We start from the raw sequence: 21,133 nt of genomic DNA, 5'->3' as shown, positions 1-21,133 counted from the left end.
CTTCTTTGGATCTGAATTTAGCGATGTCGTCCGGCAAACGCTCGGTAACGATACCGATGTCGGTAAGCAGCCTTCTCTTTGGATCCGGCACCAGTATGGCCGCCGCGCCATGCCATAGAGGCCTGAGTGCTGCACCGTGCACACTGGTGACTGGAGGCTGTAATTGTGAACGCCTGCCGCTGTAAGGTAGGAGTCGTTTTGTGGCAACCTTTTAGTACATAGATCTTAAGATACAGGACTGCTGGGGACTGTGTGCACCGGGGCCCGCAGGATGGAGGCGAGGGCTGCATGGGGGCTGTGGGTTGTGGCGGTGTGTGTGTGTGCCGTGTGCTTGGTTATGGCGGTGACGTGTGTGGCAAAATGTGTACATAACACACCAGAACATAACAGTAGAGGCTCAGGACAAACATGACTCGCGACACCACACTAGTGCCATGGCACACAGTAGGGTGAAGGAAGCTTAAAAGTTTGTTAGTATGAGGCTGTGACGCTGCCAGGCGTGGCTGTCTGGCCGTGTGTACGTATTAGTGTTTATCATCATATCAAGTTTTTTTTTAAGCACGACTTTTGAATCTACACTTTTCTGGTTATCCAGGAACAGGATACACCTCAGTGTAAAAATGTCGGGTGGCTCAGAATTTTTTTTTCATGACGTTCCCTTTTAATTTTCTTGGAAATACTTACTCCCTTCCCCCACTAAATAACTTCGTGAGCCTGACGCTTCCCACCCACGAGCGGCAAAAGTCTGGTGAGGGAGCACGCGTTTGAACATGCAAGGCCTCAAGGGTAAGCACAGGCTACTTCACCCTCGCGCCTACCCAGCCCGCGTCAAAAGTTGCACAGTGTAGCAGGCCCTAAGCAATTCCCTAACATATACATGCGCAGCTGCGCCTCATGTAGCAGCATTATCATTAATCCTTCATTATACATATGAGTGTCTTACGCAAATTGCGTCTTAGGTGTCTGCACTGTGCACATAAATGTGTGCCGTTACAAGCGTCACGGCCATGCCTGCTGCTCACGAATCTTTGCTCCAGCCGCCTGCGGTGTAGCCCTGCCGCCGCTGCCTGCCTGTTTTATTTATTATTTATTTATTATTATCTATTCTCTATTATTTATTTATTGTTTTTTTATTTATTTATTATATACATATTGATAATATGTATATATATATATATATATATATATATATATCTATATATCTATATATATATATATATATATATATATATATATATATATATATATATATATATATATATATATATATATATATATATATATATATATATATTTATATATATTATGAAGAAGAAGAAGAAAAGGAGGAGAAAGAGGAGAGGTAATAAGAGAAAAATCATGAACGTAATGATATTGATAGTGATGCCGTTCTACTACTACTACTACTACTAATAATAATAATAACAACAACAACAACAACAACAACAACAACAACAACAACAACCCTTCCCTCCTTCACTCCAATTCTCCTTTCCTTCTTTCCTTTTATCCTCTTGCATATTTTGGCTTCTCTCTCTCTCTCTCTCTCCTACACACACCTGTCAGTTCTTTGGACACCTGCATCTACCACATCCCACAAAACCCCTCCAGTCACCAAGACCTACAGGCCTGTTACGGACTCAGCCATCCGCGCGTTCGGCCAATGGATTAGATGCCACCGCTGGGTTGAAGTCCTTACAGTAGATGACGTACACCAAAAATGGAACAACTACACCAGCACAATTACCGCAGCATATCACCACTTCTTCCCGCTGAAATCAAGACGAGTGCACCCTTCAGACACCCCGTGGATTACACCCAGAATAAAACGTCTCACTGAACAGAGAAATGACGCCTTCCACACCAACCCTACACTCTACAAGCCCCTCCGCAACAAAGTTATCCGGGAAATCAAACGAGCCAAGGCCACATACTACCCCCAAAAGATCCACAGCCTCAAGCAAGCGAACATTGGGAAATGGTTTTAAAAAATTAATGCCTTGTGTGGCCTCAACAACAACGCCCCCTCCATCCCGGGCGTATCTCACCTCCCGCCACCTGAAGCAGCCGAGGCCATCAATCTCCACTTCTCGGCCATCTGTCAGTCCCTCCCCAGCCTGGACCTGACCTCACTCCCAGCTTACTTGCCCGCCCCATCACCACTCCCCACGGTTGAGGACTATGAGGTCGCCAGGTCACTAAGCCAACTTAAGACAAAGCGGTCCACCACGCCCACTGATCTCACCATCAAAATGTACCAGGAGTTTGCCCCAGAGCTGGCCACCCCCCTCGCCTCTATATTTAACGCTTCCTTCCGTCAAAGCCAGTGTCCTGCTGACTGGAAAACAGCATATGTCACTCCGATTCCCAAGACCACCACCCCTCAATCACTGAGTGACTTGAGGCCTATTTCTACCACCCCCATTCCCAGCCTCCTGTGTGAAGCCTTCATTTTCAAGTGGACTTACACTCATCTTGCTCCCCTCATAGACCCACAACGGTACGGCAACATCAAGTCAACCTCCACCACACACTGCCTAATTAATCTCCTGGGCTTTGCTTTCAGAAATCTTGAAAAACGCAAAACATCAGTTTCTCTCGCTTTTATTGATTTCCGAAAGGCTTTTGACCAGTTCACCATACCACAGTCATCAACAAAGCAATAAACCTAGGGCTTCACCCTAACCTCGTCTCCTGGCTGGCGGATTTCCTGCACCAGCGTAAACAGGTGGTGAGATTTCAGGGAGTGGCCTCCCCTCCTCTACACCTCACTTGCGGGGTACCTCAGGGGTCCAAAATGGGCCCTTTGTGCTTCCTTATCCTAATTAATGACGCCCTGACCCACACACCCCACCGCTGGAAGTACGTGGGCGACACCACAGTGGGAGTAACAGTCGACAACAGCAACCCAGATTAATCCCACCTCCAGGAAACGCTACACAACCGACACACATGGACAACACAAAACATGGTCACCATCAACGACTCCAAAACTACACTCCTACACATCAACACCTCCTCTGCCCCTGTTGCACCCCCTGTGGTGTCCATCAACGACACTCACCTCCAGGTAGTGACATCTGCAAAACTACTTGGAGTCACCCTGGACAACAAGCTCACATGGAAGGAGCACGTCTCCCAGCTCACCAGATCTGCCACATACAAGTTGAACCTGTTGAGGAGACTCAAAACGCTGGGGGCCCCTGAGTGTGCGCTGGCGAGCGTGTACGAGGAGTACACGGATCTTCCCCAAACTGACATACGCGTCCCCAGCGTGGTCTTTCTCCAACATCATGCAGCGCCGCCAACTTGAACGCGTCCAGAAGCGAGCCTGCAAAATCATCCTGGGCCCTCACTACACCAGCTACCAGGACGCCCTCGACTCCCTCCATCTCACCAGCCTACAACACCGTCACGAGACCCTACTACACCGGTTCGCAACCAAGCTTCTCAACCAGCCCAGACACAGACACATCCTCCCACACACACACACACACACACACACACACACACACACACACACACACACACACACACACACACACCTGGACTCGCCTGACAGTTCCCGTTCCCCTGGGAGATAGGGAGAGACAGGGGGACCACATCTTTACGTCAGGACTGGTAGCTCCACGTGTCAAGTGTTTCTCCATCCCCGTGCTTTTCTCCAACCACGTTGCTCTGGGCCTCCGATACTCCGTAACAGCAACACCCCCTCCCTCTCACGCCCGCACCCGCATCCAGATACCTCCAAAATACTGTCCAACATACTTCTCCTACATGGACAACACAAAACATGGTCACCATCAACGACTCCAAAACTACACTCCTACACATCAACACCTCCTCTGCCCCTGTTGCACCCCCTGTGGTGTCCATCAACGACACTCACCTCCAGGTAGTGACATCTGCAAAACTACTTGGAGTCACCCTGGACAACAAGCTCACATGGAAGGAGCACGTCTCCCAGCTCACCAGATCTGCCACATACAAGTTGAACCTGTTGAGGAGACTCAAAACGCTGGGGGCCCCTGAGTGTGCGCTGGCGAGCGTGTACGAGGAGTACACGGATCTTCCCCAAACTGACATACGCGTCCCCAGCGTGGTCTTTCTCCAACATCATGCAGCGCCGCCAACTTGAACGCGTCCAGAAGCGAGCCTGCAAAATCATCCTGGGCCCTCACTACACCAGCTACCAGGACGCCCTCGACTCCCTCCATCTCACCAGCCTACAACACCGTCACGAGACCCTACTACACCGGTTCGCAACCAAGCTTCTCAACCAGCCCAGACACAGACACATCCTCCCACACGCAGTGAGCCGCCCTCAGCACTCAGTGAGACACCACAACATTATTGCCCCGATACGGGCACGGACTGACCGCTATAAGAACAGCGCCGTGCCCATGATGGTCAAGTATATCAACAATGCAAATTAAGAGCAGCACTATTTGTATGTTTTGTAAGTATTTTTCATTAGTTCTTGTTGTTGTTGTTATTATTATTATTATTATTATTATTATTATTATTATTATTATTATTATTATGATGATGATGATGATGATGATGATGATGATGATTGTTATGAATATTATTATGATTATGGTTAATATTATTATTATTATTATTATTATTATTATTATTATTATTATTATTATTATTATTATTATTATTATTATTATTATTATTATTATTATCATCTTTACTATGATTATTGCTATTATTGTTATTTCTTTTTTTCCTTTTTATTTTTAATCATACTACTCTGTTCATTTGTCTCATTCATTTCATTTCATCTTCCATTGATGTATATTTTCAGCTCTAGAGCTGCCTGGTACTTCATGCAATAAACCGTTTATTATTATTATTATTATTATTATTATTATTATTATTATTATTACACACACACACACACACACACACACACACACACACACACACACACACACACACACACACACACACACCTGGACTCGCCTGACAGTTCCCGTTCCCCTGGGAGATAGGGAGAGACAGGGGGACCACATCTTTACGTCAGGACTGGTAGCTCCACGTGTCAAGTGTTTCTCCATCCCCGTGCTTTTCTCCAACCACGTTGCTCTGGGCCTCCGATACTCCGTAACAGCAACACCCCCTCCCTCTCACGCCCGCACCCGCATCCAGATACCTCCAAAACACTGTCCAACATCCTTCTCCTACATGACTACTATGCTTCCTACATTTAACACCTGTTCCTCTGATGAGTTGTATTCCTCGCTGGTGAAGTCCACCCATGACTTTTACACCCGGTATGTCACCCGGCCTCATCTTACCCGTCTGCACAATCACGACCTGGCAACCTTCCAGCACCTGTACAAGCTGCACTCTCCTCCCAGGCAAGCCTTCGTTCTCTCCGTCTTGTGGATGCTTTGTTGCGGACGGATGAGGAGGATGACGTTCCCATCACGTCTGATGAGCTGCAGCGTGCCCTGACTCGAGGTACATCATCAACACCTGGTGATGACGGGATCACTTATTCTGTCCTACGTCTTCTCCAGAAAGTTCCTGGCGATCACCTGCTGCAGCTTTTTAACTCGTGTTTTCGGAAGGGTTGTGTGCCTCGGGCGTGGACCTCTAGCAACATAGTGCCCATACCCAAACCCGGTACTGATAAATTCCGCCCCATCTCCCTGACATCGTGCCTCAGCAAGGTGCTTGAACGGATCTTCCTTAACCGCCTGATGTTCCGCCTGCAAAACAAGCTTTCGCCGCGACTGTATGGTTTCCTGCCTCAGCGGGGGACGCACCACTGCCTGTATGAGCTTTATTCCCGCCTTTCACCCACCAGTGTTGCAGCATTTATCGATCTTAAGAGTGCTTTTGATATTGCGAGTAGAGAAGTCATACTTGATCAGCTTGTGGCCTTTGGTGTTAAAGGAAGTTTGTTGAGATGGACACGCAGCTACCTCAGCAACAGAACTGCTCGGGTCCTTTTTAGGGGCGCGTGTAGTACCTCTAAGGGCTTCGATTTGGGTACTCCACAGGGTGGCGTACTAAGTCCATTTCTCTTCAACGTCCTCATGCATCGCCTTCTTTCTCTCCTTCCTGACAGCCCTGGCATTGCAATTACCTGTTATGCTGACGACATCTGCATCCACGCCTACTCAGCCATAGATCTTCAGCAATTCCTTCATGCGTTCTATGCATCCTCAACTGCTTGTGGCCTCGTTATTTCCCCTGAGAAGAGTAGGATGTTCTCTACACGCAACCCTCAGACACTCCCTGTCTTCACCGTGGGAGGCAGTATTGTCCCTCATTGCATACAGTATACCTACTTAGGTTCACCCGTGCGCATCACCCAAGCTATGCCTGCACAACAACGTATCCATCCCATCGTTAAGGAGCTACTGGACAGACTAGAGCAGCGCTTCATCCCTGTCAAATGCCTTGCAAACAACATGAAAGGAGTCTCTATCCCTGTAGCCAAGACCATCTACATAGTGATTCTTCGTTCAGTTGTCGACTATCTTTCCCCTACGTTCTGACAGCTTTCCAGGGCATCACTGCAACCACTTGAAAAATTTCAAAACAAAGTCATGCGGCTTATCCTGGGCTGCCCAACTTCGACCAGAATAGTCAACATGCTGTCAGAGCTAAATTTGACTCCACTTGTTGATAGGATCTACATGAATGTCACGTACTTCAGCATCAAGTGTTTGCATCTTCCCCATCTTGCTCCTCACTATACTCATGTCATTCGAGCGGCACTCGACCCTAACACGCGCCGACCTCTACTTCGGCCAGGCGGACGCACACTTGTCCGCATGGTATGTGCTGATATCCGAAGGCTCGCCATTGATGTCCCTGCAGTCGAGGTTGTTCCTGGTTTGCCACCCTGGCGAGTACCTAATCCACGCATCTCCTGCACTCGTACATCTAAAACTGACCATACTCTCCTACAGAAGCAGTTGTCCCTTGAGGCCATCGCCAGTGTGTCTGCTTCGGTTCCTGCTGCACACCATCTCTACGTTGACGGCTCACTGCAGGCGGACAGGAGTGCGGCGTGTGCTGTGTTCTCCCCCACTGTGGCGCCGCCGGGAGATGGGTGGGTTGGCCGTCGTTTACCCAATTCGACGTCTTCCACCTACTGTGAGCTGAACGGCTTGTTGGATGCTGTTACCCTCCTTACTGACAGGGGACTGAGGGTGATCATCTGCGACTCCAAGTCTGCCCTTCTCGCCCTTTCATCTCCGAGACCCGCTTACGATCACGAAGTTCAAGAGATACTACATCGGCTGGCCACCGCACGTGACAAAGCGTTGGTTGTGTCCTTTTTGTGGGTGCCGTCTCATGTGCGACTCGCGGCCAATGATACTGTGGACGGTCTCGCTAAGGCTGCGTGTGGCCTTAACCTTCCTGCAGTGCGTGTCCCGCTCTCCTTACGGTGCTACAGGAATATGCTGATGTCAGACGTCAACGCCCGTATGGTGAATCGCAGAAACCCTGAGCGTCCTGACAGTGTATCCTTCCGACATTACGACGCCTTCATGGACACCAAACACAAATATCTTCGTCATGGCCTCATGATCCGTAGACACAATGTCGTGAGTGCGAGGATTAGGTTTGGCTTATCGACCAGTGTGGCAGATCTCCCAGGTCGAGGATATGTCACACTATTCTACATGCAAGCTATGTGACCAAGTGATCGCTAATACCCTTCAACATTATTGTCTTGCATGCCCCACGGTGAAAAACCTTTTTTTTTTTTATTTAAACATAGGCACATGTATACTATTTACATACCCAAAAGTGCACTGTCGTGTGCTGCCTATTCAAAGGGCAGAATAAAATCTATATAAAAAATAACCACATAAACTATAAAAAATACATATACTATAAAAAAAAAAAACATACAGTACAGAATATATGTGAACGCACTGCACACTACACTCGTGTCACTGCTCCACCACGAGTGTCAGTGGAGTGGGGAGTGAACCCCTCCAATGGTGGGCCGACAGTTTTATTTTTTGGGTGTTCATCTCCCGGATGTTTGGTACACAGGCCGTGAACATGTTCCACATCCGGCAGACTCTTCCCGAAAAGGTGCGCTGGTGCTGGCTGGTACGGGAACACGGCACCTCCACTGCGTCACCACGGGATAGCACCGTTCTCGTGTCCCGCGTGGTGACTCTCGGAGGTTGGCGTAAGCCCACCAGATGTGGCACTCCCTGCACTTGTGCCTTGTGAAACACCACAAGCGCAGCTACGTCCCTGCGGTGTTCCAAGGAGTCGACGGAGCTGATAGTTTCCTGCCCGGTTGGGGGGTCTGTCGCATCCACCAGTCGCAGTGCCCGTCTCTGGATGGCGTCGAGTCTCCCGCTGTGCGAGGCAGCACACGACATCCAAGAGAGGGCAGCGTACTCCAGGTAAGGCCGTATCTGGGCCTTGTAGAGCAACAGCCTCCCTTTTTTGTCGAGGAAGCTGGCCACCCTTCGCAGCAGGAGACTCTGTGGGAGGCCTTTTGGGCAATGTGTTTGATGTGGCTGTCAAACCGTAGCCCTCGATCCACTTCCACTCCCAGAATCTTGACGGATTCCTGGAGTGGGAGGGGGACGCCACCAAAGCTTAGCTTCCCCTCCACTGCTGGCCCGGCAGTGGGGGATCGAGAGACCACCATTGCCTGGGTCTTCTCTGGGGCAAAGGTCACCTGCCAGCGGGCACCCCACTCCTGTAGCACCCTCAGCTGCTGATTGACCTCGTCAGCAGCATGCCCACAGTCTTGTCTGGGGCAGGTGCAGGAGAGAGTGCAGTCATCAGCGTAAGCTGAGACTGCTGGCAGCTGCCGGAGAAGGTCGTCCACATATATGTTCCACAGAACTGGCCCTAGCACTGAGCCCTGTGGCACTGATGCCTCCACTGGCAAGGAGTCGGACGTCTGCCCGTTGACGACAACCTGGAGGGTCCTTCCTTGAAGGTAGTCTCCCAGGAGCTGAAGGAGGTCGCCTTGGATGCCCTTAGCACGGAGTTTTTCAAGGAGACCTCCGTGCCACACCCTGTCAAAGGCACCCGCTATGTCCAGGGCTACCACGACAGTGTCCAGGCCGTCGTCAAGGGCGTCCTGCCAGTTCTTGGTGAGGAGCATCAGCAGATCGGAGGTGGACCGGCCAGGTCTGAACCCATAGTGTTGGTCCGAGAGGAGGTAGTTGTCCTTGAGGTGGCGACAGACCACGTCTGCCACGACCCTCTCGAACACTTTCCCCACCACAGACAGCAAGGAGATGGGCCGGTAGTTTTTGGGGTCAGACCTGGAGCTCCTCTTGTGAACGGGAACCACCCGAGCCTCTTTCCACGCCGATGGCCAGGTGTTTTCCCGGAGGCAGGCAGAGAAGACTGTGGTGAGAGGGGCAGCCAACTCGTGGGCACACTGCTTCAGCATGTGCGGGCTGAGGTCATAGGGGCCGGTCGCCTTCTGGGTGTCCAGCCCTCGCAGCAGGCGCTCGACCAACACCTGTGTTCTCGCAGTGTTGTTCCAGATGTGGCGGTGTCTGTCCGGGGTTATCCACCTTCATCTTCTCGGCGAAGAGACTGGCCAGCAGCTGGGCTTTCTCCTTGCTGCTGGTGGCCACTGTTCCATTATGTCTTGAGAGAGGAGGAATCGCGTCCTGGCAGCTGATCCCCTGCGTTTCCTTGACGAGGGACCACCAGGTCTTATTTCCTACCCTGCTCCACACAGCTTGCGCCTCATGTCTTCCTCCCACTTCCTTATGGCCCACTTGCTGGTCACCACCATCCTCCTGCAGGCCGCACGGTGCAAGACCTTGTTGCGCCGAGTCGGGTTCCGCTTGTAGCGGAGCCACGCTGAATGCTTAGCGTCAGCAGCAACACGGCAGCGGTAACCAAACCATGGTTGATCCGCTGGTCTGGTGGTGAACTCTCGGTGGGGCACATGTCGCCTCTGGAGGGCCAAGAGTCGGGAGGTGAGGGCTTGTGTCATGCCCTCCGCCCCGCCTTGCAGCACAGAAGGCCACACCGTGTGGCTCAGGTCACGGCGTAAGGAGGTCCAGTCAGCCTTATCCCACAGCCAGATGGTGCGGGCGGTGGCCTCGTCCCGAGCCACCCCCACATCCACCAGGGTCAAGACAGCATGGTGGTCGGAGCTGCCCACGAGTCCCAGCTGGTGACAGCATAAAATGTCCTTCTGGAGGTCGGAGATGACAGGGTCAAGCGTCCCGCCCAGCTCGTGAGTAGGGAAGGTTTTGTGGTCCGTCAGGCCCTGCACCGCCAAGAGGGATTCGTAGGCGTTCTGTTCCAAGTGGTGGTTGAGGTCACCCACCACCGCAATGACAGGATTTAACTAATGTTTGTAAATATCTACTTCAGGATGACAATTTGGACTTAATGCTCATAAGATTTCCTTATTTTGGGGGATATTAAATGTGAATCATTCAGTCTCTTATATATATTTTTTTTTGTGTGTGTGTGTATGTGTGTGTGTGTGTGTGTGTGTGTACGGATCTCAACGTGTTCTACGAGCCACCTATGGATATCAAATTTGTATTTGTTTGTCGCCATTAGGCGTAATAAATTTATCATATCAAATCAATCTCTCTCTCTCTCTCTCTCTCTCTCTCTCTCTCTCTCTCTCTCTCTCTCTCTCTCTCTCTCTCTCTCTCTCTCTCTCTCTCTCTCTCTCTCTCTCTCTCTCTCTCTCGCTCTCTCTCTCTCTCTCTCTCTCTCTCTCTCTCTCTCTCTCTCTCTCTCTCTCTCTCTCTCTCTCTCTCTCTCTCTCTCTCTCTCTCTCTCGTGGACTTCCTCCTCGTGAAAGCTGGTGGTCTCGTGAGGTCAGTATTTATTTACTCGTGTGTACATACTTTTATTCCTCCAGACAGACAGACAGACAGACAGACAGACAGACAGACAGACAGACAGGAGTTATACAGGCGGTGGACAGGAAGATGTGTGTGTGTGAGGGAGGGAGTCGGAAGTGTTGAGTCATTTCTTGTCTTTCCTTCCTCCTTGTTCAGTTGTTCATTTCTCGTGCCATTCCCTCTACAGTAGTCTCGGCGGAGATGAACATTTACTATTACAGCTACTACTACTACTACTACTACTACTACTACTACTGCTACTACAGCTACTACTACTACTACTACTACTACTACTACTACTGCTACCACTACTACAGCTACTACTACTACTACAGCTACTACTACTACTACAGCTACTACTACTACTACTACAGCTACTACTACTACTACAGCTACTACTACAGCTACTACTACTACTACTACCACTACTACTACTACAGCTACTACTACTACTACTACCACTACTACTACTACTACCACCACTACTACTACTACTACTACCACTACTACTACTACAGCTACTACTACTACTACAGCTACTACTACAGCTACTACTACTACTACTACCACTACTACTACTACTACCAGAGCCCTCTTACAGCAGCAGCACTCACCTCTCCATGCCTCCTGCTTCCCCATCTTTCTGTGCTGCATTCTCTCTAGTTTTCCTTTCCTCGGAAGATATTGTTTTCCACTGACCCTTTCGTACACACACACACACACACACACACACATACTTTTCTTTTTTCAGTTTATATATATTTGTTGTTTCTTTCTGTTTTTCTGTCTATCTCTTCATCAATCTCTATTTCCTGTGCGTGTTGTCCCTTATCGTCCATTTGTTTCCTGCCTTCCTTGGCGCTGCTTCCTCGTCTTCGCCTTGGTGGGTACGTCCGCCACACCCAGGGTGACGGAGGCGAGCACCGGGGCAACGTGCAGCTGTAGTGTGTGTGTGTATGTGTGTGTGTGTGTGTGTGTGTGTGTGTGTGTGTGTGTGTGTGTGTGTGTGTGTGTGTGCCCCCAACCTGCCCTTTGCTGAGAGAACCTTCCTGTGCTGTACGGAGTCACTGGTTTTTGTTATAGTCTACGGTTATGCTGTGTGTGTTCATCCGTTCTCTCTCTCTCTCTCTCTCTCTCTCTCTCTCTCTCTCTCTCTCTCTCTCTCTCTCTCTCTCTCTCTCTCTCTGTTTCGTTCTCTTCTTCTCATTACATTTTTTCAGGGTAACTTTTATGAACTTCTGTGAAAGTTTTTTTTTTTTGTTTTTTTTCACAACTGACTCGTTTTCTGTTTCAAGTCTAAGATTTAGACAGTTCATAATCTTTTCAGTGAGTGACTAAGAGAACTGTGTCAAGGAAACCTGTTTTTTCGTGCTTTAGTTAGTGAGGCGCAACATTTGTTCTTCCCAAGCCAATGAAATAGTACTTTGAAACACAACACACAGCATTATGCCATGTAGAGGAAGCAGCGTGTGGAGTATGCATCTCATCAACTCCCCTCCTCTTGCTGATAGTCTTCTAACTCTTAAATTTCGCCGCCATGTTGCCTCTCTTTCTATCTTCTATCGATATATTCACGTTGACTGCTTTTCTGAGCCTGCTAACTGCATGCCTCCCCCCCCCCCCCCCTCCTCCCGCGGCTTCGCTGCATTCGATTTTCTTCTCAAGCTCTCATCCCTATACTGTCCAAACCCCTTATGCAAGAGTTAACCAGCATCTTCACTCTTTTATCCCTCATGCTGGTAAACTCTGGAACAATCTTCCTTCATCTGTATTTCCTCCTGTCTACGACTTGAACTCTTTCAAGGTGAGAGTATCTTGACGCCTCACCTCCCGAAGTTGACCTCTCTTTTGGCCACTACTCTTAACTCTTCTTTATAGGAGCAGTGACTGGCGGGCTTTTTGTTGTTTTCTTTTCCCTTGAGCTTCTTCCTGTACTGTAAAAAAGTCAAATAACGCCAAAAAGTGCTGTTTTGTGGAACATCTGGAGACAATATGTACCGCGTGTATTTTTTACATAGACGAATAAAAAGCAAGTCGCTAGGTCATTGAAAAATTTAGTAAATTAATAAACTCGTAAGGAGGTGTTTTAGAACGTCCTGCTGCCACTCAGTGAGCGTTGGTGCCGGAATTTATATGTAAATGCCTCAGGCCGAGGGAGTCTCAAGATGGCGGCTGCGGGCTTCAGGGTTCCTGGCAGGCCAGTACAGAAAGCCACTCCAGTTATGTTAGAGGTCAGCGGCAGGTCCGTGTTCTCAGACGCTTTCGGCGCACCACTAATACTTCCTAAGGCCACGAAGGAGATGAGTCGGCTTCTCACGAGGTTATTTCACGTTCACGGTACAGAAGCCTTACGTCAGACTGTCACCAGGCTCATGGAACCACCCATAGACACACTGCCAACACACCTTCCACCAAAGCCTTACCACAATTAAAGCCTAAGTTAGACGGTAATTAATCAGTTCACCACAATGATGACAGACTAACATTCTCCAGCATTTCGGGTCCACACGTCCACCCGAAATGCTGGAGAATGTTAGTCTGTCATCATTGTGGTGAACTGATTAATTACCGTCTAGCTTAGGCTTTAATTTACTGGGGTTTAAATTCCTTGGGGTTTAAATTCCTTTTGGGTTTAATTTTCTTAGGGTTTAAAATTATTGGGTTTTAAATTTAGTATAGCTTAAATATCTCAGTGGTTCTTTTTTTTTTTTTTTTTTTAAGTTGTTGCCTATTGCGCCGGTGGTGGTGAGGTGGGGACCATCCAGCGGTGGTGGTGAGGGGGAGCGATCCAGCGGTGGTGGTGAGGGGGGGGCCATCCAGCGGTGGTGGTGAGGGGGCGATCCAGCGGTGGTGGTGAGGGGAGCGATCCAGCGGTGGTGGTGAGGGGGCGATCCAACGGTGGTGGTGAGGGGGGCGATCCAGCGGTGGTAGTGAGAGAAGGGCGATCCAGCGGTAGTGGTGAGGGGGCAGTGCAGCGGTGGTGCTGATGGGGGGCGTTGCAGCGGTGGTAGTGAGAGAAGGGCGATCCAGCGGTGGTGGTGAGGGGGGGGCGATGCAGCAGTGGTGGTGAGGGGGGGGACGAACCAGCGGTGGTAGTGAGAGAAGGGCGATCCAGCGGTGGTGGGGAGAGGGGGGCGATCCAGCGGTGGTGGTGAGGGGTGGGCGATCCAGCGGTGGTGGTGAGGGGGCGATCCAGCGGTGGTGGTGAGGGGGCGATCCAGCGGGGGTGGTGAGGGGGAGCGATCCAGCGGTGGTTGTGAGGGGGCGATCCAACGGTGGTGGTGAGGGGGGGCGATCCAGCGGTGGTAGTGAGAGTAGGGCGATCCAGCGGTGGTGGTGAGGGGCAGTGCAGCGGTGGTGGTGAGGGGCGTTGCAGCGGTGGTGGTGATGGGGATGATCCAGCGGTTTTGGTGAGGGGCAGTGCAGTGGTGGTGGTGAGGGGCAGTGCAGTGGTGGTGGTGAAAGGGCAGTGAAGCGGGAGGTGAGGGGGTGCAGCGGTGGTGGTGAGGGGGCAGTGCAGTGGTGGTGGTGAGAGGGCAGTGAAGCAGGGGTGGTGAGGGGGGTGCAGCAGTGGTGGTGAGGGGGCGGTGTAGCGGTGGTGGTGAGGGGAGGCGGTCAGTGGTGGTGATGATGGGGCAGTGCAGCGGTGGTGGTGAGGGGCAGTCAAGCGGTGGTGGTAGGGGGCAGTGCAGCAGTGGTGGTGAGGGGGCAGTGTTGCAGTGGTGGTGAGGAGGCAGTCAAGCGGTGGTGGTGAGGAGGGACAGTGCAGAGGTGGTGGTGAGGGGGCAGTGCAGCGGTGGTGGTGAGGGGGGCGGTCCAGCGATGGTGGTGAGGATGTGCGGTCCATTGGTGGTGGTGAGGGGGCAGTGCAGCGGTGGTGGTGAGGGGGTCCAGCGGTGGTGGTGAGGGGGGTCCAGTGGTGGTGGGGGGGGGTGCAGCGGTGGTGGTGGGGGGGTCCAGCGGTGGTGGTGAGGGGGGTCCAACGGTGGTGGTGGGGGCGGTGCAGCAGTGGTGGTAGGGGTGATGTCCAGCAGTAGTGGTGAGAGGGGCAGTCCAGCAGTGGTGGGGGGGTGCAGCGGTGGTGGTGAGGGGGGTCCAGCGGTGGTGGTGGGGGCAGTGCAGCGGTGGTGGTAGGGTGCTGTCCAGCAGTAGTGGTGAGGGGGCAGTCCAGTGGTGGTGGGGGGTGCAGCAGTGGTGGTGAGGGGGCAGTCCAGCAGTAGTGGTGAGAGGTGCAGTCCATCGGTGGTGGTGAAGGGGGCAGTGCAGAGGTGGTGGTGAGGGGGCGGTCCAGCGGTGGTGATGAGGGGGCGGTCCAGCGGTGGTTGTGGGGGCAGTGCAGCGGTGGTGGTGAGAGGGGCAGTGCAACGGTGGTGGTGAAGGGGGCAGTGCAGCAGTGGTGGTGAGAGGGGCAGTGTAACGGTGGTGGTGAGGGGGGCAGTGCAGCGGTGGTGGTGAGGGGCAGTGCAGCGGTGGTGGTGAGAGGGGCAGTGTAACGGTGGTGGTGAGGGGGCAGTGCAGCGGTGGTGGTGAGAGGGGGCAGTGCAGCGGTGGTGGTGAGGGGGTCAGTCCAGTGGTGGTGGTGAGGGGGTCGGTCCAGTGGTGGTGGTGAGGGGTTCGGTCCAGTGGTGATGGTGAGGAGGGTCGGTCCAGTGGTGGTGGTGAGGGGGCAGTGCAGCGGTGGTGGTGAGGGGGCGGTGCAGCAGTGGTGGTGAGGGGGCAGTGCAGCGGTGGTGGTGAGGGGGCAGTGCAGCGGTGGTGGTGAGGGGATGGTGCACCGGTGGTGGTGAGGGGGGGCCTTGCAGAGGTGGGGGTGAGGTGGGGCAGTGCAACAGTGGTGGTGAGGGGGCAGTGCAGCGGTGGTGGTGAGGGGCAGTGCAGCTGTGGTGGTGAGGGGGCAGTGCAGCGGTGGTGGTGAGGGGGCAGTGCAGTGGTGGTGGTGAGGGGGCAGTGCAGCGGTGGTGGTGAGGGGGCAGTGCAGCGGTGGTGGTGAGGGGGCAGTGCTGCGGTGGTGGTGAGGGGGGGCAGTCCAGCGGTGGTGTTGAGGGGGGGGGCAGTGCAGCGGTGGTGGTGAGGGGGGGGCCGTGCAGCGGTGGTGGTGAGGGGGGGCGGTGCAGCGGTGGTGGTGAGGGGGGGGCAGTGCAGCGGTGGTGGTGAGGGCGGGGCAGTGCATCGGTGGTGGTGAGGGGGGGGGGGGCAGTACAGCGGTGGTGGGGAGGGGGGGCGGTGCAGCGGTGGTGGGGCGGGGGGGGCAGTGCAGCGGTGGTGGTAAGGGGGGGGGGCAGTAAAGCGGTGGTGGGGAGCGGGGGCGGTGCAGCGGTGGTGGTGAGGGGGGGGCAGTGCAGCGGTGGTGGTGAGGGGGGGCAGTATTGTCCCTCATTGCATACAGTATACCTACTTAGGTTCACCCGTGCGCATCACCCAAGCTATGCCTGCACAACAACGTATCCATCCCATCGTTAAGGAGCTACTGGACAGACTAGAGCAGCGCTTCATCCCTGTCAAATGCCTTGCAAACAACATGAAAGGAGTCTCTATCCCTGTAGCCAAGACCATCTACATAGTGATTCTTCGTTCAGTTGTCGACTATCTTTCCCCTACGTTCTGACAGCTTTCCAGGGCATCACTGCAACCACTTGAAAAATTTCAAAACAAAGTCATGCGGCTTATCCTGGGCTGCCCAACTTCGACCAGAATAGTCAACATGCTGTCAGAGCTAAATTTGACTCCACTTGTTGATAGGATCTACATGAATGTCACGTACTTCAGCATCAAGTGTTTGCATCTTCCCCATCTTGCTCCTCACTATACTCATGTCATTCGAGCGGCACTCGACCCTAACACGCGCCGACCTCTACTTCGGCCAGGCGGACGCACACTTGTCCGCATGGTATGTGCTGATATCCGAAGGCTCGCCATTGATGTCCCTGCAGTCGAGGTTGTTCCTGGTTTGCCACCCTGGCGAGTACCTAATCCACGCATCTCCTGCACTCGTACATCTAAAACTGACCATACTCTCCTACAGAAGCAGTTGTCCCTTGAGGCCATCGCCAGTGTGTCTGCTTCGGTTCCTGCTGCACACCATCTCTACGTTGACGGCTCACTGCAGGCGGACAGGAGTGCGGCGTGTGCTGTGTTCTCCCCCACTGTGGCGCCGCCGGGAGATGGGTGGGTTGGCCGTCGTTTACCCAATTCGACGTCTTCCACCTACTGTGAGCTGAACGGCTTGTTGGATGCTGTTACCCTCCTTACTGACAGGGGACTGAGTGGGGTGATCATCTGCGACTCCAAGTCTGCCCTTCTCGCCCTTTCATCTCCGAGACCCGCTTACGATCACGAAGTTCAAGAGATACTACATCGGCTGGCCACCGCACGTGACAAAGCGTTGGTTGTGTCCTTTTTGTGGGTGCCGTCTCATGTGCGACTCGCGGCCAATGATACTGTGGACGGTCTCGCTAAGGCTGCGTGTGGCCTTAACCTTCCTGCAGTGCGTGTCCCGCTCTCCTTACGGTGCTACAGGAATATGCTGATGTCAGACGTCAACGCCCGTATGGTGAATCGCAGAAACCCTGAGCGTCCTGACAGTGTATCCTTCCGACATTACGACGCCTTCATGGACACCAAACACAAATATCTTCGTCATGGCCTCATGATCCGTAGACACAATGTCGTGAGTGCGAGGATTAGGTTTGGCTTATCGACCAGTGTGGCAGATCTCCCAGGTCGAGGATATGTCACACTATTCTACATGCAAGCTATGTGACCAAGTGATCGCTAATACCCTTCAACATTATTGTCTTGCATGCCCCACGGTGAAAAACCTTTTTTTTTTTTATTTAAACATAGGCACATGTATAGTATTTACATACCCAAAGGTGCACTGTCGTGTGCTGCCTATTCAAAGGGCAGAATAAAATCTATATAAAAAATAACTACATAAACTATTAAAAATACATATATATACTATAAAAAAAACATACAGTACAGAATATATGTGAACGCACTGCACACTACACTCGTGTCACTGCTCCACCACGAGTGTCAGTGGAGTGGGGAGTGAACCCCTCCAATGGTGGGCCGACAGTTTTATTTTTTGGGTGTTCATCTCCCGGATGTTTGGTACACAGGCCGTGAACATGTTCCACATCCGGCAGACTCTTCCCGAAAAGGTGCGCTGGTGCTGGCTGGTACGGGAACACGGCACCTCCACTGCGTCACCACGGGATAGCACCGTTCTCGTGTCCCGCGTGGTGACTCTCGGAGGTTGGCGTAAGCCCACCAGATGTGGCACTCCCTGCACTTGTGCCTTGTGAAACACCACAAGCGCAGCTACGTCCCTGCGGTGTTCCAAGGAGTCGACGGAGCTGATAGTTTCCTGCCCGGTTGGGGGGTCTGTCGCATCCACCAGTCGCAGTGCCCGTCTCTGGATGGCGTCGAGTCTCCCGCTGTGCGAGGCAGCACACGACATCCAAGAGAGGGCAGCGTACTCCAGGTAAGGCCGTATCTGGGCCTTGTAGAGCAACAGCCTCCCTTTTTTGTCGAGGAAGCTGGCCACCCTTCGCAGCAGGAGACTCTGTGGGAGGCCTTTTGGGCAATGTGTTTGATGTGGCTGTCAAACCGTAGCCCTCGATCCACTTCCACTCCCAGAATCTTGACGGATTCCTGGAGTGGGAGGGGGACGCCACCAAAGCTTAGCTTCCCCTCCACTGCTGGCCCGGCAGTGGGGGATCGAGAGACCACCATTGCCTGGGTCTTCTCTGGGGCAAAGGTCACCTGCCAGCGGGCACCCCACTCCTGTAGCACCCTCAGCTGCTGATTGACCTCGTCAGCAGCATGCCCACAGTCTTGTCTGGGGCAGGTGCAGGAGAGAGTGCAGTCATCAGCGTAAGCTGAGACTGCTGGCAGCTGCCGGAGAAGGTCGTCCACATATATGTTCCACAGAACTGGCCCTAGCACTGAGCCCTGTGGCACTGATGCCTCCACTGGCAAGGAGTCGGACGTCTGCCCGGTGACGACAACCTGGAGGGTCCTTCCTTGAAGGTAGTCTCCCAGGAGCTGAAGGAGGTCGCCTTGGATGCCCTTAGCACGGAGTTTTCAAGGAGACCTCCGTGCCACACCCTGTCAAAGGCACCCGCTATGTCCAGGGCTACCACGACAGTGTCCAGGCCGTCGTCAAGGGCGTCCTGCCAGTTCTTGGTGAGGAGCATCAGCAGATCGGAGGTGGACCGGCCAGGTCTGAACCCATAGTGTTGGTCCGAGAGGAGGTAGTTGTCCTTGAGGTGGCGACAGACCACGTCTGCCACGACCCTCTCGAACACTTTCCCCACCACAGACAGCAAGGAGATGGGCCGGTAGTTTTTGGGGTCAGACCTGGAGCTCCTCTTGTGGACGGGAACCACCCGAGCCTCTTTCCACGCCGATGGCCAGGTGTTTTCCCGGAGGCAGGCAGAGAAGACTGTGGTGAGAGGGGCAGCCAACTCGTGGGCACACTGCTTCAGCATGTGCGGGCTGAGGTCATAGGGGCCGGTCGCCTTCTGGGTGTCCAGCCCTCGCAGCAGGCGCTCGACCAACACCTGTGTTCTCGCAGTGTTGTTCCAGATGTGGCGGTGTCTGTCCGGGGTTATCCACCTTCATCTTCTCGGCGAAGAGACTGGCCAGCAGCTGGGCTTTCTCCTTGCTGCTGGTGGCCACTGTTCCATTATGTCTTGAGAGAGGAGGAATCGCGTCCTGGCGGCTGATCCCCTGCCTTTCCTTGACGAGGGACCACCAGGTCTTATTTCCTACCCCTGCTCCACACAGCTTGCGCCTCATGTCCTCCTCCCACTTCCTTATGGCCCACTTGCTGGTCACCACCATCCTCCTGCAGGCCGCACGGTGCAGGACCTTGTTGCGCCGAGTCGGGTTCCGCTTGTAGCGGAGCCACGCTGAATACTTAGCGTCAGCAGCAACACGGCAGCGGTAACCAAACCATGGTTGATCCGCTGGTCTGGTGGTGAACTCTCGGTGGGGCACATGTCGCCTCTGGAGGGCCAAGAGTCGGGAGGTGAGGGCTTGTGTCATGCCCTCCGCCCCGCCTTGCAGCACAGAAGGCCACACCGTGTGGCTCAGGTCACGGCGTAAGGAGGTCCAGTCAGCCTTATCCCACAGCCAGATCGTGCGGGCGGTGGCCTCGTCCCGAGCCACCCCCACATCCACCAGGGTCAAGACAGCATGGTGGTCGGAGCTGCCCACGAGTCCCAGCTGGTGACAGCATAAAATGTCCTTCTGGAGGTCGGAGATGACAGGGTCAAGCGTCCCGCCCAGCTCGTGAGTAGGGAAGGTTTTGTGGTCCGTCAGGCCCTGCACCGCCAAGAGGGATTCGTAGGCGTTCTGTTCCAAGTGGTGGTTGAGGTCACCCACCACCGCAATGACAGGATTTAACTAATGTTTGTAAATATCTACTTCAGGATGACAATTTGGACTTAATGCTCATAAGATTTCCTTATTTTGGGGGATATTATATGTGAATCATTCAGTCTCTTATATATATTTTTTTTGTGTGTGTGTGTATGTGTGTGTGTGTGTGTGTGTGTGTACGGATCTCAACGTGTTCTACGAGACACCTATGGATATCAAATTTGTATTTGTTTGTCGCCATTAGGCGTAATAAATTTATCATATCAAATCAATCTCTCTCTCTCTCTCTCTCTCTCTCTCTCTCTCTCTCTCTCTCTCTCTCTCTCTCTCTCTCTCTCTCTCTCTCTCTCTCTCTCTCTCTCTCTCTCTCTCTCTCTCTCTCTCTCTCTCTCTCTCTCTCTCTCTCTCTCTCTCTCTCTCTCTCTCTCTCTCTCTCTCTCTCTCTCTCTCGGGGACTCCCTCCTCGTGAAAGCTGGTGGTCACGTGAGGTCCGCCTTTATTTACTCGTGTGTACATACATTTATTCCTCCAGACAGACAGACAGACAGACAGACAGACAGACAGACAGGCAGGAGTTATACAGGCGGTGGACAGGAAGATGTGTGTGTGAGGAGGAGAGTCAAAGTGTTGAGTCATTTCTTGTCTTTCCTTCCTCCTTGTTCAGTTGTTCATTTCTCGTGCCATTCCCTCTACAGTAGTCTCGGCGGAGATGAACATTTACTACAGCTACTACAGCTACTACTACAGCTACTACTACTACTACTACCACTACTACTACTACTACTACCACCACTACTACTACTACTACTACTACTACTAATACTACTACTACAGCTACTACTACTACTACTACTACTACTACTACTACAGCTACTACCATTACTACTGCTACTGCT

General features: G+C 52.6%; 1 protein-coding gene across 1 annotated transcript; it reads left to right on the top strand.

Moving 5' to 3' along the window:
- Positions 1-271: 271 nt before the first annotated feature.
- Positions 272-17,511, top strand: LOC126991114 (uncharacterized; the record flags this gene model as incomplete). The annotated part of the gene is made up of 8 exons (XM_050849815.1): positions 272-297; positions 4,315-4,334; positions 5,123-5,372; positions 5,684-6,476; positions 6,939-7,081; positions 7,430-7,580; positions 16,867-17,009; positions 17,361-17,511. Coding segments are annotated over exons 1-8 (1,677 nt in total), but the record flags the coding sequence as incomplete, so codon positions are not given.
- Positions 17,512-21,133: the final 3,622 nt, after the last annotated feature.

This window comes from Eriocheir sinensis, unplaced genomic scaffold, assembly GCF_024679095.1.
Source record: "Eriocheir sinensis breed Jianghai 21 unplaced genomic scaffold, ASM2467909v1 Scaffold240, whole genome shotgun sequence".
In the NCBI taxonomy this organism is placed as follows: Eukaryota; Metazoa; Arthropoda; class Malacostraca; order Decapoda; family Varunidae; genus Eriocheir; species Eriocheir sinensis.
Note: the sequence above shows the minus strand (reverse complement) of the source record. Positions and strands in the feature narration are given on the sequence as shown.